Raw genomic sequence first — 18602 nt, forward strand, 5'->3', positions numbered from 1 at the left:
CCCAGGTTTTTTTTTTTTTAATTTGTATTATTTCTAGAGACACAGTCTTACTCTATTGCCCAGGTGGAATTCTTCATGATCATAATGACTTCACTCCAGGACTTCCCTTTAGTTGTGGTATTGGTATAATCCTTGGTTTGACTGTGAATTTCTATGTAATCTAGCAGCTGTTTTTTGCTATGTCACACCTACATGCACCTGAGTCTGTGTTCATGGAGTTGGGCATGAGTAGTGTGTTGTGTCATGGAGGTGAAACATTACCGAGGTGGGTGGCTTTAGGTAGTATATACCAAGTTATGCTTCCTAATTTGAAGATAATCATACAGGAAAATTTATTATAGGGAAGAGGATGATATGGTGCAGTGAAAAAATGGGGAATTAGGAATCAAAAGGTTTGAGTTCCCACTGCACTGCTGACTTTCTTTCTGATCCTAACAGGTTTCTAACTCCTCCAAGCCTCCATTCATGAAATGATATATAGAAACGCTCTCTCAGGGTGTTGCAAGGATCTAATTAGAGGCAATTGAAGACTCTTTGTATACTGTAAAATGCTATTCAGATATTATTTTAATAAACAGTGATTGCTTTATGTCAGGCTCTTTAACAAAACTTCTTACAATTCAGACCTATCAACACTGCAAAGCAGGCATTATTATCACCATTAGTCAATAAGGAACCTGGCATACACAGAGTGGTAACTAAGTAACTTGCTCACCTGCTACTTTTAAGTGATGATTCCCAATATAAGTTCCAGCTGCTTTTTTGCTATGTTGTCGTGCTGTTAATAAAGGATAAATGGTAGAGGTTTGAACTTTAACAACAACTTGGATTATGCGTCTAAAAAAATGGAAGTGGTGCTCTAGACTAGGAGTCAGGAGGTTCAGACTGTTACTATATTTTTGTATTATTTTGGGGTAAGTTACTTAATTTCATTAAATACGTTTAAAACACTTGGCTATGTTTCTGCTAAGGTTTATATGTAAAATGCTTTCTTATTTTAATCATTTTCAAAATTTAAAAAATTTCCTTCGAAGGGATCAAAAGTATTTTATGAATCTGTTTTAATATATTTTTTTCTTTTCTTAAAGTCATTCCTACACTGGCCAAGATTACAGTACCCAGGGAAATGTTGGGAAGATTTCTTTAGATCAGATTGATTCGGTAAGTAGCACATTCTTTTAAACTTAGAACTTTATCAATGGAGGGAACATAAATTTCCTTAAAGACTTTTGGGTGAGGAGATAGAGTATTATTTCACTGCTTGCTGATTAATTTTAAAGAAAATCCCAGCCGGGCGTGGTGGCTCATGCCTGTAATCCCAGCACTTTGGGAGGCCGAGGTGGGTGGATCACGAGGTCAGGAGATCGAGACCCTCTTTGCTAACATGGTGAAACCCCGTCTCTACTAAATATACAAAAAATTAGCCGGGCGTAGTGGCGGGCGCCTATAGTCCCAGCTACTCGGGAGGCTGAGGCAGGAGAATGGCGTAAACCCAGCGGGTGGAGCTTGCAGTGAGCCGAGATCGCGCCACTGCAATCCAGCCTGGGCAACAGGGCAAGACTCTGTCTCAAAAAAAAAAAAAAAAAAGAAAATCCCATGCCCTACTTATATGATTTAAAAAAAAATCATAGGAAAATCATTTAATCAGAAAATTATCTGTACTTTTATGAAAACAGAATTTAATCAACTATTCCAAACAGGAATTCTTTTAAATAGCTAAATGGAGTTTGTGTTTACATTCAAATACTGTATACATTTAATAAAGGGGAAATGGAAAACACTGAGTGTATTAGTTTGTTAGGGCCGTCATGACGACAGAAATTTATTTTCTCACGGTCCAGAGGCTCGAAATCCAAGATCAAAGTGATAGTAGGTTTGACGTCTTCCAGGGCCTTTGTTGTCTCACAGATGGCTGCCTTCTCCTTGCGTTCTCCTGTGGTCTTCCCACTGCTTGCATACATCCCTGGTGTCTCTTCTTTTTGTAAGGACACTGAGTACGTGAGACCAAGGCCCCACCGCCATGCCCTCCTTTAATCTTAATGATTTCTTTAAAGGCCCCATCTCTAAATATAGTCACATTTGGAGCTACTAGAGGTCAGGACTTGATATATGAATTTCAGGGGGAGAGGACAATTCATCATCTAGTGTAGGCTACAAGATTAATGGATAGCTTATTTTAGCATCATTTGACTGTGTGATTCCATAGGGTAGCGTACTTTGCCATACTTGTAGAATTTCTCTTTAATACATAACAGCATTTGCACTCCATACACAAAGGGAAAATAAGGCAGCCATAAATAATCTTGGGTTAGATGACTGCCAAATTATTCACAATAAATGAAAAATACACAGGGATTTTAATGCTTGGAAACAAGAACTGTAATAAGACTAGTAGAGAAAGATCATGAGTTTGGATCAGAATGAATAGGTCATCTTCCATTTGAAAAATTATAAAAAAGTACTTGCAGTTAATATGTCTAGAAATAACAACAGGGTTGCCTACTTTACACAGTTGATTTGTTGATTTGAAGTTTGTTCTCAAAGATGTCCCATCTTTTAATTTTTTATTAAACACTTATCTCTAACAGTCCCTCTTCTCACTTCCACTCATGTGATTTGTGCTTATATAATGTGAGTGGTTGGAGGTTAATTCTGTTCCTAGTTCTAGTTAGATGTTTCCCCATTCACAAGCAAATGTGAATTTGGTTGGATACTGTTGGAGTTCATAGAAATATTAACTCATTTAATGGATATATATTGAGCCCATCAGTTCTGTAGCAGCCATTGTGCTGTGGATACAGAAGTGAGGAAAACAGAAAATGTCCCTGCCTTCATGGACCTTACATGAGGGAGAGGGACAACATGATAAATAATAAATGAGCAATATAATGTTAAGTGCTAATGATGGTGATCCTGCCATGGGTCTGTGCCTGAGACCCCGTAGTGAGTAATACAGATGTATCTTTTTTTGGACTGCCTCCTAACTCTGTATCTATATTGTTTGATCTTCACAACAGCATGTCATTTGCATATCCCTCGGTATTTGCAACTCTTCTCCAGATGTTTTCTTTAGTTTTTTCTTCTAACAAATCTGGCTTTCTCAACGCTGTTTCCCCTGTGGCCCTCTTCAAGTAGAGACAACTTTCCCCCGAGTTCGTATATAGGTGTGTGATGAGTGTCTTTCTTGGACCACATTTCTCTACCTTCCATTGTTACAGCTCCAGCTCCTTTAAAGCCCTTGTGATCTTATTATATCATCTGAGACCTCCTTTGTTGCTATTCTACCCCCTCCCCCCACACCTGTATTTGTTGATGATTTGAACACCTAGCTAATGGTCTTGTGTACTGGCGCTATTCTTGTTATTGTTCTTGCCTCTGCAAGATCCAAGTTGATAATTTATCCCCTATCCTGGACTTATGATTCTTTTGTTTGCTTGTTTTCCATAATCATTTTTCTATCTGTATATAGCCAGACGCTATCTTTTTAACTTTTATTATTTGGACTACTGCCCACACCTCTTAAGTATCCCTCCTGCTTCCATTCTTACTCTCATATAGTCTTTTCACTACATAACAGCCAGAGTTCTCTTTGTTTATTGAATCACATCAGTCTTCTGGTCAGAACCCTCTAGTGGGTTTTCATCATATGTGGACTTAAATCCAAACTCATGTTATGGCCTCTGAAGCCATATGTGCTCATCATTTCTGTTTTATCTTCTGCTCCATTCTGGCTCACTCACTTGCTCTGGTCACATGGATCTTATGCTGTCTTTTAGCACACCACGTTTATTCCTTCTCAGGATCTTCATTTCACTAGAATCCAACTTCTTACTTTGTCTTACTTGAAATGCCATCTCCTCAAAAAGGCTTCCCTGGCCACCCAAATTGAAGTACCTCTCCCCTAATCACACTTGATTTCATTCCTCTATTTCATTTCCAGTGCTTTGGCATCAGATGTTATCTTTTTAATGTCTGTATTCATTGTCCATCTCCTCCTATTAAAATATAAGCTCTTTGAGGACAGGGTTTTTGACTTCTTTGTTCACTACTGGTTCCCCAGGGCTGTACACATAGTAAGTGTTAAATAAATATTTGTTGATTGAATGAATAAAAAGTAATCAAGGAATGTGCCAAAAGAAATAGAAATTGACTTGGGTCTTGAATGATGGCTTGGCTTTAACTACAATGGCATGTGCATGAGAAGGGTGCACCAGGTAGGGCTAGCAGAGTGAGAAAAATGAGAAGCTACAGAGCATGACTGCATGGTCATGGGATAGTGAATAATCAAGTGGACTGGAGCCGAGGACTCATTTTGGTGTAGTAATGATATACTGGGCTCTCCCGGGCTCCTTGTCACAGTGCTTCTGTGGTGCTCAAGTTTTGCCCTTGTTGGAGCCCTCATTTTATCATTTATTTCATGTGTTTAACTTACATAATAGTGAATATAATAATTGTTGTGTCTTTTTCCTTAACTGAATTAAAGGGGACAATTAGGTCCTAGCTTGTTTTCCAGAACAGTTAATAAATAATTGTTCTGTTACGTATAATTGAAAAGTAGTTATTGGCCAGGTGCAGTGGGTCATGCCATCTGTAATCCTAGCACTTTGAGAGGCCAAGGTGGGAGGATCACCTGAGGTCAGGAGTTCGAGAGCAGCCTGGCCAACATGGTGAAACCCTGTCTCTACTACAAATACCAAAATCAGCTGGGCATGTTAGCAGGCACCTGTAATCCCTGCTACTCAGGAGGCTGAAGCAGGAGAATCGCATGAACCTGGGAGGCAGAGGTTATAGTGAGCCGAGATGGCACTGCTGCACTCCAGCCTGGGCAACAGAGTGAGATTCCATCTCAAAAAAATAAAAAAAGAAGAGAAAAAAAAGAAAAGTAGTTACCAGATATTGAGGAAACCTTGCATGTTCATACTAAGGATGTTGAATATTGATTGTATGGATTAGAACAATGTTTAGAAAAAAATCAGATATTAATATGAAGGAACAAAAATGGTCTCATGAAAATGAGTTGAAAGGCTTTCTAGTTAGTTCTACCAAGGGAGGATATAGGTCTGAATGAACTAGACTGGGGATGGAAAAATTCAGAAGTTGTTACTGTAAAAGAATGAAGAGAAACTGGATGGTCACTAGAGGGAGCAGCGAAGTCAAGCAAAGTGAGACCTGCTCTTTCTTATAGATGAAGTGAACTCGCTAAGGCATGTGTGAAGGAGTGAGAATTTAAGTCTTGGGAGGATATTTAAGGAAGTCATAGAGAATGCAATTGAAACCGTAAGTGAAAATTTAAAGTAGGCAATGATATTTCACTTTTGGCACTAAGGGAAAGACCTACACTTTGTTCATTTTAACTTGATTTCTTTAACATATTTATTTGAATTTTCCTTATGAGAACAGTTTCTCTTATTTTTGTGTTCTGCTTTGTATTTGAGTTATCTTAAACGTTCATCTGCTATTCAGCGATTGTACTTTTATCTCAGGGAAATGGAATCTTATGTTCACATAAAAACCTCTTCAAGAATGCTCATAATAGCTTCATTTGAAATATCCCAAACTGGAAACAACTCAAGTGTTCTTCAATCAGTGAATAAATAAATTATGATACATTCATACCATGGAAAACTAGTTAGTAATAAAGAAATGAGCTTATATACAACTTAGATGAATCTTGAGGGAATTCTGCTGAGTAAAAAATGACAATCTCAAAACAATACATATTATATGATTCTATTATATTGTACTCTTTAAATGAGAAAATTATAGAGATGGAGAACCAGATCAGTGGTTGCCAAAGATTAGGGAGCTAAGGGAGAGGAGCAGGGTGCAAAAGATAGATGGGGGTGGTTATAAAATCATGAGAGATCCTTGTGGTGACAGAACTGTTCTTCATCTTGACTGTGGTGGTGGATGTATGAACCTACATGTGACAAAATTGTATAAAATTTAATAAGGAAGTAAGTGCATGAGTACAACTGAGGAAACCTGAATAAGACTAGTGGATTGTATCAATGTCAGTATCCTGTTTGTGATAATCTACTGTAGTTGTACATGATTTTATCTTTGGAAGAATTTGGATATGTTCTATCTCTTTGTATTATTTCTTGTAACTGTATGGGAGTCTATAGTTAACTTCAAAGAAAAAGTTTAATTAAATTAAAAAAACAGGTAAAATAAATTTTAATAGTATGTTATTTAATCCAAAGTATCTAAAATATTATATTAACTTGTAACCAATAAAAAATGTTAATAAGAAACATCTTATACAATTAAGAGTCATCTGTAACCACAGTAATAAAGTAGCACTTTCTTATGGTGTTTGTTTTTTTATTCCAATTAAATTGAATTAGCAACCATAACAAATATTACAGGGGACCTGATAAGTCTTCCACATAACTTAAAACTCAACTGTTTTTTCTTGTAGCTTTCTACCAAATCCTTCCTACCTTGTGTGAGTCAGTTACATAAAGCCTTGCGGGAAAACCACCATCTTCGTCATGGAGGCCGAATGCAGTATGGCCTATTTATGAAGGGCATTGATTTAACTTTGGAACAGGCATTGCAGTTCTGGAAGCAAGAATTTATCAAAGGAAAGATGGATCCAGACAAGGTAATTTTGAAAAAAAATATCAGAGTGGTACCTGATATTTTAATTTGGTCTGAAAATGAAACGGTCTATTTTTTTTTTAAATATGCTCCCTGCAATGTAGTTGAAAATTCTAAAAGGATAAATGTGTTGACAATTCAGTTTAGATAAAAAGAAACTTGCATATTAATCTAATACAAAAGATTGGGAAAGGAATGTTTTCCTTTGTAGGTATACTGTCAGTAGTAATTTTAAGACTGAAATTGCTTTCAGAGTTATATATCTGTAGGAATGTATGTGTGTCTATACATATGCACATAATTTTTTGAGCACTGGGAGATATCATGAACAAATAAAATGAAACAATTTAAAATATTTTCTATTATGTTATGCAGAATCTTTTATAAACTTTTTTTTTTTTGAGACAGGGTCTTCCTCTGTTGCCCAGGCTGGGCTGGAGTGCAATGGTGCAATCGTGGCTCACTGCAGCCTCGACCTTTGGGCTCAAGTGATCCTCCCACTTCATCCTTCCCAGTAGCTAGGGCCACAGGTGCACATCATTATGCCAGGCTATTTTTTTTCTTTTTTAAATTTTTTGTAGAGATGGAGTCTCACTATGTTGCCCAGGTTGCTCTCAAACTCTTGGGCTCAAGCCATTCTCCTGCCTTGGCATGCTGAATGGTTGTGATTACAGCTGTGAGCCTGAGTCATCATACCCAGCCTACAGAACATTTTTAGATAGACAATAATTACTATAAACCTGAACAACTTTTTAAAAACCCTATCCGCAGTGCTTATATTCCCAATCCTATGCCTTATTTCTCTTTAATAGTGCCAGCTAATAACATTTTACTTGGAAATATGATTTTTGCCCCTTCTACGCCATGACACTGTGGTACGAAGAACATTTTTTACTGTTTATTTCTTGATTTGCTGCCTCCTAAAAGTAAATTATAGAAGAAAGAATATTTACCAGGTACATTTTATAGTACTTTATTATGTTTTATGTTAGTTTGCAAGCATTGCCAAAATAAAATACCACAGGCTTAAAAAGCAGAAGTCTATTTCCTCACACTTCTGGAGGCTGGAAGTCCAAGATCCAAGCATTGGCAGATTTGGTTTCTCCTGAGGCCTGTCTCCTTGGCTTACAGGTGACCTTCTTCTTGCTTTGTACTCACATGGCCTTTTCTCTGTGCATGTGCATCCCTGGTGTTTCTTCCTTTTCTTATAAATACACTAGTCTTACGGGATTAGGGCCCCACTCATCTGATCTCATTTAACCTTAATTATCCCTTTAGAGGGCCTATCTCCAATTACAGTTGGATTTGGAGTTAGGGGTTCAACAAATGACTTTTAGGAGATCACAATTCAGCTCATGTCTCTAGCTATATATTTTATTAAAAAGCTCAGATTTTAAAAAATAACATTACAAAGAGCTCTTACAGTTTTTTCAGATTTGTTTTAAAAACTGTCTTCATCGACAATTATCCATAGAATCTTAATGAAGTCATTTAATAGGATTTTCTTTGAGCAGTTTTGGATAATGTTTTTTATATTTCTTTTAAAGAAAATTAAATTAAAGGTAATTTATTCTAATTATAGAAAATATGAAAAATACAGAAAAATTCACCTGTTATCCTCCAATTTGAAATAATTACTGTCAACATTGTAGCCTTTTACTCTAGTCTACAGAACTAAACACCACTGATTTTCACCATTATAAAAATTGTCATTATATTATGATTATTTTTCCGTATTTTTGACCAATCTTTGAAAATATCTTAATGAGTTACATAGTATATCCTTTGAAAGTGATGTAATTTGTTTAATCATTCTATTGTTGGACATTTGGTTGTGTCTAATTTGACTCATATATGTTACTAATATAAATAACAGAGTCAAATAGCTAATATCCTGTGGACATAGATAATTGATTATAGTTTTGATTATATTCTTTGCGTGTGTATATATATATATACACACACACACACATACATTCACCAGGAAATAAAATTATAAGAAACTACACACAGCTGGGCAGGTTGGCTCACACCTATAATCCTAGCACTTTGGAAGACCGAGGCAGGTGGGTCGCCTGAGGTCAGGAGTTCAAGACCAGCCTGGCCAACATGGTGAAATACCGTCTCTACTAAAACTACAAAATTTAACTGGGCATGGTGGCAGGTGCCTGTAATCCCAGCTACTTGGGTGGCTGAGTCAGGAGAATCACTTGAACCTGGGAGGTGGAGGTTGCAGTGAGCTGAGATCGCACTACTGCACTCTAGCCTGAGTGACAGAGCAAGACTCCATCTCAAGAAAAAAACAAAAGGAAATTACACACTATTTTAAAGTTTTAATGCATGCTGTGAAGTGACTGTTCAGAAAGGTTTTAAATTAGACCCTCTTCAAGCGATGTGAGAATTTTGCTCTGCCATTGACATCATTATGTATTATTAATTTAAAACAGTTTTTGATCTTTTTATTAGGAATTTGATGTCTTAGGTAGATGTATTAGGGTTCTCCAGAGAAACGGAACTGTGTGTGTGTCTGTCTCTCTGTCACTTACACACACATGCACACACACTCTCTCTCTCTCACACACACACACACACACACACAGCGAGAGAGAGAGAGAGATGGGGGTTATGGAAATTGACAAGTCTCAAGATCCGCAGTTGGCAAGTTGAAGACCCAGGAGAGCCAATGTTGTAGTTCTAGTCTGAGTCCAAAAGCCTGAAAACCAGAAGAATGATAGTGTACAAGTTGATCCTTGACATACACAGGTGTGAACTGCATGGGTCCACTTATATGTGGATTTTTTTCAGTAAGTATATTGGAAAATTTTTTGGAGATATGCAACAATTTGAAAAAACTTGCAGATGAACCACATAGCCTAAAAATATCAAAAAAAAGTAAGAAAAAATTAAGTATATATAAATGTATAAAATATATACTGGTCTTATTTACTAACATGAGATATACAGAAATCTATTGCATAAAGTTAAAATTTATCAAAACACATGCACACAAATGTACAGACCATACATGGTGCTATTCCCAGTAGAGAGAAATGTAAACAAATGTAAAGATGCAGTATTATAACCTACATAAAATTAACTGTAGCACATTCTGTACTACTATAGTAATTTAATAGCCCCACCCTGTTGCTATTGTGGTGAGCCTATAAGAGTTGCAAGTATCCACTTAAAACGCTCTGTGATGCTAATCATCTCAGTGTGAGCAGTTTGCACAGTAAATTGTATATTACAGTAAAGTGATCTCTCACAGTTCTCGGGTATTTTTCACTGTGTTTAGTGCAATATCATAAACCTTGAATAACACCATGGGGCTCATAGGAAGTGTCACTAGTAATGCTGGAAATGCTTCCCCGAACCAGAGAAAAGTAATCATATTAGAAGAAAAAGTTGAATTGCTTGATATGTAATATAGATTGAGGTCTCCAGCTAAGGTTGACTGCCATTTCAGACAGACGGTTCATCTTGTAAATAGATAATGTAAACTTATGGTATCGATCAATGTAGTACAGAACTGTAAATGTATTTTCTTATGACTTTCTTTCTCTTTTTGTATTTTTAATTGAGACGGGGTTTCACCATTTTGGTCAGGCTGGTCTTGAACTACTGACCTCAGGTGATCTGCCTGCCTCAGCCTTCCAAAGTGCTGGGATTACAGGTGTGAGCCACTGTGCCTGGCCTATTATGACTTTAATTTTTTTTTTCTCCAGTTTACTTTATTGTGAGGTTACAGTATAATACAGTGAATATATATAATATTCAAAATATGTGTTAATCAGCTGTTTATGTTATCGGTAAGGCTTATGGTCAATGGTGGGGTTTTAGTTGTTAAGTGTTAGGGGAATAAAAAGTTATACATGGATTTGTAACTGTATGGGGTGAGGGGTGGAGGTTGTTGCCTATAATCTCTGCGTTGTTCAAGGGTCAGCTTTAGTTCCAGCTCAAACGCCAACAGCTTCAAGACCCAGGAAGAGTCAGTGTTTCAGTTTAAAAAATGAGGTCCCAGTTTAAGGAAGTCAGACAGAAGGAAATTCCCTCTTAATCACAGGAGGTCAGGCTTTTTGTTCTGTTTAGGCTTTCAACTGATTGGATGAGAATTATTCACATTAGGTAGGGCAATCTGCGTTACTCTAACTACCAATTCAAATGTTAATCATATCCAGAAACACCCCCTCAGACACGCTCACTGTAATGTTTGACCAAATGTCTGGGCATCTCATGGCCCGGTCAAGAGCTGGGTTGTTTTTTGTTTGTTTGTTTGTTTGAGACAGAGTCTGGCTCTGTCACCCAGGCTGGAGTGCAGCAGCGCAGTCTCAGCTCACTGCAACCTCTGCCTCCCAGGGTTCAAATGATTCTCCTGCCTCAGCCTCCCAAGTAGCTGGGATTACAAGCATGTACCACCATGCACAGCTAATTTTGTATTTCTAGTAGAGACGGGCTTTCGCCATGTTGCTCAGGCTGGTCTCGAACTCCTGACCTCAGGTGATCCACCCGCCTTGGCCTCCCAAAGTGCTGAGATTACAAGCGTGAGCTACTGCCGCCATGCCTGGCTGGCGAGCTGAGTTGTTTTGAAGTGAAAAGAGAAGTTGAGCTAGCATTTTAGCTTGGTTTGTGCTGTAAACTGAGAGAAGAAAACGGAAAGTAGAGAGGGAAAAGCAGCTGCACCAGCCTATATGGACACTTACCCTGAGTACTAAGTTTCATGCGTGTCCATGTGAAGAGACCACCAAACAGGCTTTGGGTGAGCAACATGGCTGTTTATTTCACCTGGGTGCAGGCAGGCTGAGTCCGAAAAGAGACTCAGTGAAGGGAGATAGGGGTGGGCCATTTTATAAGATTTGGGTAGGTAAAGGAAAATTACAAAGGGGGTTTGTTCTCTGGTGGGCAGGAGTGGGGGTCACAAGGTGCTCAGTGGGGGAGCTTTTTGAGCCAGGTTGAGCCAGGAAAAGGACTTTCACAAGGTAATGTCATCACTTAAGGCAAGGACCGGCCATTTACACGTCTTTTGTGGTGGAATGTCATCAGTTAAGGTGGGGCAGGGCATATTCACTTCTTTTGTGATTCTTCAGTTACTTCAGGCCATCTGGGCGTATACGTGCAAGTCACAGGGGATGCGATGGCTTGGCTTGGGCTCAGAGGCCTGACATTCCTGCCTTCTTATATTAATAAGAAAAATAAAATAGTGTTGAAGTGTTGGGGCAGTGAAAATTTTTGGGGGTGGTATGGAGAGAGAGAATGGGCGATGTTTCTCAGGGCTGCTTCGAGCGGGAATCGGGGTGGCGTGGGAACCTAGAGTGGGAGAGATTAAGCTGAAGGAAGATTTTGTGGTAAGGGGTGATATTGTGGGGTTGTTAGAAGAAACATTTGTCATGTAGAATTATTGGCGATGGCCTGGATATGGTTTTGTATGAATTGAAAAACTAAATGGAATAAGAGAAGCAGGAAAACAGGTATAAAAGGTCTAAGAATTGAGAGGACCTAGGACATCTGATTAGAGAGTGCCTAAGGAGATTCAGCATAGTCCTGCCAGCAAAGAGTGGCAGTTTGGGGATAGCACCAGGAGATATCAGCTGTGATGACTTGGAGAAACAGTGTAAACTGGCAGTGTAAACAAGAGCAGGGCATGTAAGAGTAGTTGAGAATGATGAATAGGAGTATGACTAGACAGAAGATAGTAGGGATGACAAGTTTTCTGGGGTACAGCCTAAGTTGGTCTGGTGTCTGGAATGAGACTGGGGCCTAATAAAAAGGAGCATCTATACAGGAGTTTAAATGGGCTGTATCTTGTAGCATTCCGAGGACAGGTCTGGATTCTGAGAAGTGAAAGTGGTAAAAGTATTGTCCAGTCCTTTTTAAGTTGGTGGCTGAGCTTGGTGAGGTGTGTTTTTAATAGACCATTAGTCTGTCACTGAATACTAAGAGCCTGAAAAAATGCTTGGCTGATTTGACTAATAAAGGTTGGTCCGTTATCAGACTGTATAGAGGTGGGAAGGCTAAACTGAGGAATTATGTCTGACAGAAGGGAAGAAATGACTGCGGTGGCCTTCTCAGACCCTGTAGGAAAGGCCTCTACTTATCTAGTGAAAGTGTCACTTAGACTAAGAGGTATTTTAGTTATCTGACTCGGGGCATGTTGAGTAAAGCTAATTTGCCAGTCCTGGGTGGGGGCAAATCTTCAAGCTTGATGTGTAGGGAAGGGAGGGGGCCTGAATAATCCCTGAGGAGTAGTAGAATAGCAGATGGAACACTGAGAAGTTATTTCCTTGAGGATAGATTTCCAGGATGGAAAGGAAATGAGAGGTTCTAAGAGGCCGGCTAGTGGCTTGTACTATAGCATAGCCTGACTTTGCTGGTGTGTGGCGATTAGGCCTGGTGGAACTGCCATCAATAAGTCAAGCGTGATCAGGGTGAGGAATAGGAAAGAATGAAATATGGGGAAATGGGGTGAATGTCAGGTGGATCAGAGAGATACAGTCATGGGGGTCAGGTGTGGTATCAGGAATAATGTGGGAGGCCGGATTGAAGTCTGGGCCAGGAACAATGGTAATTGTGGGACTTAACAAAGAGTGAGTACAGCTGAAGGATCCGGGGAGCAGAAAGTATATGTATCAGGTGTGAGTAAGAAAATAGATTTTGGAAATTATGAGAAATGTAGAGAGTGAGTTGAGCAAAGTTTGTGATTTTTAGGGCCTCTAAAAGTATTAAAGCAGTGGTAGCCACTGCACGCAGACACGAGGGCTAGGCTAAAACAGTAAGTTCAAGTTGTTTGGACAGAAAGGCTACAGGGTGCGGTCCTGGCTCTTGTGTAAGAATTCTGACTGCAGTAACCATGCCTAGGAAGGAAAGGAGTTGTTGTTTTGTAAGGGATTGAGGTTTGGGAGATTAATCGGATACGATCAGCAGGGAGAGCACGTGTGTTTTTATGAGAATTATGCCGAGATAGGTAACAGATGAGGATGAAATTTGGGCTTGACTGAAGTAATAGGGGCTGTCTGTGAAGCCTTGCAGCAGTACAGCCCAGGTAATTTGCTGAGCCTAATGGATATCAGGGTCAGTATAAGTGAAAGCAAAGAGAGACTGGGATGAAGGGTGCAAAGGAATAGTTAAAAAAAAAAAAAAAAAAAAAAAAAAAAGCATGTTTGAGATCCAGAACAGAATAGCAGGTAGTAGAGGGAGGTATTGAGGATAGGAGAGTATATGGGTTTGGCACCATGGGGTGGATAGGCAAAACAATTTGGTTGATAAGGCATAGATCCTGAACTAACTTGTAAGGCTTGTCTGGTTTTAGGACAGGTAAAATGGGGGAATTGTAAGGAGAGTTTATGGCTTTAAAAGGCCATGCTGTAGCAGCCAGTGATAACAGCCTTAATCTTTCTAAAGCATGCTGTGGGATGGGATATTGGCATTGAGTGGGGTAAAGGTGATTAGGTTTTAATAAGATGATAAGGGGTGCATGATCAGTCGCCAAGGAGGGAGTAGAGGTATCCTATACTTGTGGGTTAAGGTGAGGGGATACAAGAGGAGGATGTGAAGGAGGCTTTGAACTGGGGGAAAAGGTGGCAATGAGATGTAGCTGTAGCCCAGGAATAGTCATGGAAGCAGATAATTTAGTTAAAGTGTCTCGGCCTAATAAGCGAACTGGGCAGGTGGGGATAACTAAAAAACAGTGCATAAAAGAGTATTGTCTAAGTTGGCACAAGAGTTGGGGAGTTTTAAGAGGTTTAGAAGCCTGGCCGTCAATACCCACAACAGTTATGGAGCCAAAGGAAACAGGCCCTTGAAAAGAAGGTAATGTGGAGTGGGTAGTCTCTGCATTGATTAAGAAGGGGACAGACTTACCCTCCACTGTGAGAGTTACCCAGAGCATCTGTGATGGTCCTGTAGGCTTCCGAGGCGATTGGGCGGTGTCAGTCTTCAGCTGCTAAGTCAAGAAGATCTGGGAAGGAGTCAGTCAGAGATCCTAGGGCCGGAGTCCCAGGGGCTCTGGGAGTGGCTGCCAGGTGAGTTGAACAGTCCGATTTCCAGTGGGGTCCTACACAGATGGGACACGGGTAGGAGGAATCCCGGGCTGCGGGCATTCCTTGGCTTGGTGTCCAGATTTCTGGCACTTGTAGCAAGCTCCTGGGGGAGGCAGGCCTGGAGGAATGCCTGGACGCTGCAGTTCAGGCGTTTGGAAGTTCTTGTGTGCTGGAGATATGGCTGGGGTTTGTCTCACAGTGGAGGCAAGGAATTGCAACTTTTTTCTATTACTGTACACCTTGAAGGTGAGGTTAATTAAGTCCTGTTGTGGAGTTTGAGGGCCAGAATTTAATTTTTGGAGTTTTATTTAAAGTTGGGAGTGGATTAGGTAATAAAATGCATATTGAGAATAAGACGGCCATTTGACCTTATTGGGTCTACAGCTGTAAAGTATCTCAGAGTTGCTGCCAAACAAGCCATGAACTGTGCTGGATTTTTATATTTGATGAAAAAGAGCCTAAACGCTATCTGATTTGGGATAAAAGGGAGCATTAACCTTGTCTATGCCTTTAGCTGTAGCCACCTTTTTAAGAGTAAATTGCTGGGCAGGTGGGGAAGAGTTAGTCGTGGAACTAAACTGTAAGCCGGACCAGGTGTGAGGAGGGGAGGTGATAGAAGGATTATAGGGTGGAGGAGCGGAGGCTGAGGAAGAATTGGGACTTAGCCTGGCCTGGCGACCAGCAGCCTGGGGAGGAGGGGAAAGGTCAGATGGGTCTGTAGAAAAGGAAGACTGAAAAGACTCAGCGACACTTGGGGTTGGGACTGAGGGGACAGGTGGGAGGGAAAGAAGGAGGATCTGGGAGGAATCGCACTGGGAACAGAGACTAGGAAGGGAATGAACTGTGAAAAATGCCTGGATGTAAGGCACCTCAGACCATTTGCCCATTTTTCAACAAAAATTATTTATGTCTTGTAGGATGGAGAAATCGAAAGTGCTGTTTTCTGGCCATTTAGAGCCATTGTCAAGTTTGTATTGGGGCCAAGTGGTGTTGCAGAAGAAAATAAGGCATTTAGGTTTTAGGTCAGGCATGAGTTGAAGAGGTTTTAAGTTCTTGAGAACACAGGCTAAGGGAGAAGGAGGAATGGAGGGTGGAAGGTTGCCCATAGTGAAGGAGGTAAACCTAGAGAGAAGAGAGCGTAGAGACATGGAAGGAAGGGGTTTGGAGGTTCTTACCCTCCAGAAAAGTGGGAAAGGGGTTGGGGCACGGAAATAAGGGATTGGGGCACAGAGATATGAGGTTGGGGTGCAGAAATAAGGGATCGGGGTGCAGAGATAAGAGGTTGGGGTGTGGAAATAAGCGATTGGGGGTCCTTGCCCCCTAGAAAAGTGGGATTTGCCACTAAGGGTGAAGGAGAAGGGGTTCAGGGGTACTTGCCCCTGCCCCAGAAAAGTGGGACTTGCCACTAAGTTTGAAGGAGGAGGGGTTGAGGGGTACTTGCCCCTGCCCCAGGAAAGTGGGACTTGCAGCTAAGGATGAAGGAGAACGGGTTGAGAGGTACTTGCCCCTGCCCCAGGAAAGCAGAGAAGGGGTAGAGGCAAGGAGAGAAGGGGTTAAGGTACTTGCCCCTTCCCCAGAAAAGCGGGACTTGCCGCTAAGGGTGAAGGTCCAAGGCAGGCATCCCTGCGTGGTCTGACACCTCTGAAACATGGGTGAATAATCAGAGAGGTGTCCCTGCAATGATTAAACACCAAGGGAATGCTGCCTTCCCAGTCCCTGACCGGCGCCGGACTTTTGGGTCCACAGATAAAATGTGTCTCCTTTGTCTCTACCAGAAAAGGAAAGGAATTGAAATTAAGAGAAGGGAGAGATTGAAGAGTGGAAGGAGAAAGTGGTTGAGGGATAGTGAGAGAGGTTGGAGAAGAGAGTAAGAAGAGGCTGCTTACCCAATTTAAAATTGGTGAGATGTTCCTTGGGCTGGTCGGTCTGAGGACCTGAGGTCATAGGTGGATCCTTCTCATGGAGCAAAGAACAGGAGGACAGGGGATTGATCTCCTGAGGGCGGTCCCCCAATCTGAGTCACGGCACCAAATTTCATGTGCGTCTGTGTGAAGAGACCACCAAACAGGCTTTGTGTGAGCAACATGGCTGTTTATTTTACCTGGGTGCAGGCAGGCTAAGTCCGAAAAGAGAGTCAGAGAAGGGAGATAGGGGTGGGGCCATTTTATAAGATTTGGGTAGGTAAAAGAAAATTACAGTCAAAGGGGGTTTGTTCTCTGGCAGGCAGGAGTGGGGCTCACAAGGTGCTCAGTGGGGGAGCTTTTTGAGCCAGGATGAGCCAGGAAAAGGACTTTCACAAGGTAATGTCATCACTTAAGGCAAGGACCGGCCATTTACATGTCTTTTGTGGTGGAATGTCATCAGTTAAGGTGGGGCAGGGCATATTCACTTCTTTTGTGATTCTTCAGTTACTTCAGGCCATCTGGGCGTATACGTGCAAGTCACAGGGGATGCGATGGCTTGGCTTGGGCTCAGAGGCCTGACACTAAGTCTTTGGCTTGGACACTTGTTCATTGACCTGCCTTCTTTTATGTACATCTGGAATAGCCTGTGTAGCGATATCATTAGTAGTCTTTTTTTTAACTTGTATGTTTAAATTTTTTTTATTATGGAATTTTTATTTTGCAATGCAAACTTTTTTCAAAAATTCTTATAAAAGAAAATTATTTTTTTAGTTTTCTAGATAATATATAGTAGTCTATATTTTTATTAGCTTATTGATCACAGCAAATGTTATTTTGACTAAAGGATTGTAAGACACATTTCTGACTTTCTATGACTATTTAGTGTTCTGTTGTTACATAGTCTGTATTGTAAACGTTCATGTTTTTCTCAACTATGTCTTTTACATATTTTTTCAATGACATGTAATAAACTGAGGCATACTAAATTACAATATTCTCTAATTGAGTCATTATATGTATTTGTTAAGTGATACATACAATTAAAAATATTCTTAAGAGGTATAAAAATTGTTGGCTTAAAGTACTACTTATAGGATATTTTTTAGGATGATTATAGAGAATGTTAAACATTTTTTATAGTGCTAATTAAAGGACTTGGGTGTTGAACCCAGCTCGAATGATTTGAAATAACAACTTCTGTTTGGACAGCATATGTCCTAGCAGTGTCAGAAAAATGAAGTGGTAACAGTCGATTTCAACTGGAATTTTTCTGTACTATTGTTTCCCAAATGATCATAATGTCTGATTTCTTTCTCTTAATATTTATGTCCTCATTGTGACTTATTTGAGATACATTGCTACATGAGTCTGAGCAAATATTTTGGTTACTTAGCCAGTACTTTTGAGTCAGCAGAGACTGGTATAATATCTCCAGCAATTTTGAGCTCTAACTCTGCTGCTACAACTACCTTTCCTAGATATACCTCCTGGAACCAAATATTTCTTTACCCTAACTTCTAATTCAGCTCTGCTCTTGAATTGACTGCCTGATCGGTATCTGTCTCTTCCTCCCATCTTCACTTACTTGTGCTTGTTGCAGGCATTCTTTTAACACTTTGCTTTTAAAACTAATGCTATACTTAATGTTGGAGGGGAATGTGTTGTCTGTATTCTAAAATAATTTACACCTGTATTAGTGTTTGTAACTGTCATCCAAAATATAAATATTAGAGTATTGTGTCTCTGGATACCTTTTATTAAGGTTAAGCAGTTTTTGTCCTATAATGCTCATAATTTCTGTTATAAACATTTTTGAGTAGTAATAATGGATTGTGGAAGCAGCTTAAGGTTCTGATGTTCACTGTTATTTTTTTATTAGGAATTTGATGTTGTAAGAGTTAAAGAAGGAGGAAAGAAACACGAAAAGCAGCTCAACAGCCAAAGTCAGGTTTATTTTGGAGAATAAACCTGAGTGGGGCTTCTAGCCGATTTTGGTCAGTAATGCTGTCTCTCACAGACTGAGAGTATTTATTGGTGAGAGAGCTTGGAATGTTTCTGT

The 18602-nt window shown here is 40.0% G+C and overlaps 1 protein-coding gene across 1 annotated transcript in view; it reads left to right on the forward strand.

Annotated features, from left to right (window-relative positions):
• Positions 1-224: 224 nt before the first annotated feature.
• Positions 225-18602, forward strand: part of LOC115832848 (DNA primase large subunit-like) — a 127308-nt gene continuing 108930 nt past the window's right edge. The window contains exons 1-3 of the mRNA XM_030804325.1: positions 225-265; positions 1089-1161; positions 6425-6610. Of these exons, the coding sequence (XP_030660185.1) occupies positions 225-265; positions 1089-1161; positions 6425-6610 (300 nt within the window). The remainder of the gene's footprint in view (positions 266-1088; positions 1162-6424; positions 6611-18602) is intronic.

This window comes from Nomascus leucogenys, chromosome 3, assembly GCF_006542625.1.
Source record: "Nomascus leucogenys isolate Asia chromosome 3, Asia_NLE_v1, whole genome shotgun sequence".
Lineage (NCBI taxonomy): Eukaryota > Metazoa > Chordata > Mammalia > Primates > Hylobatidae > Nomascus > Nomascus leucogenys.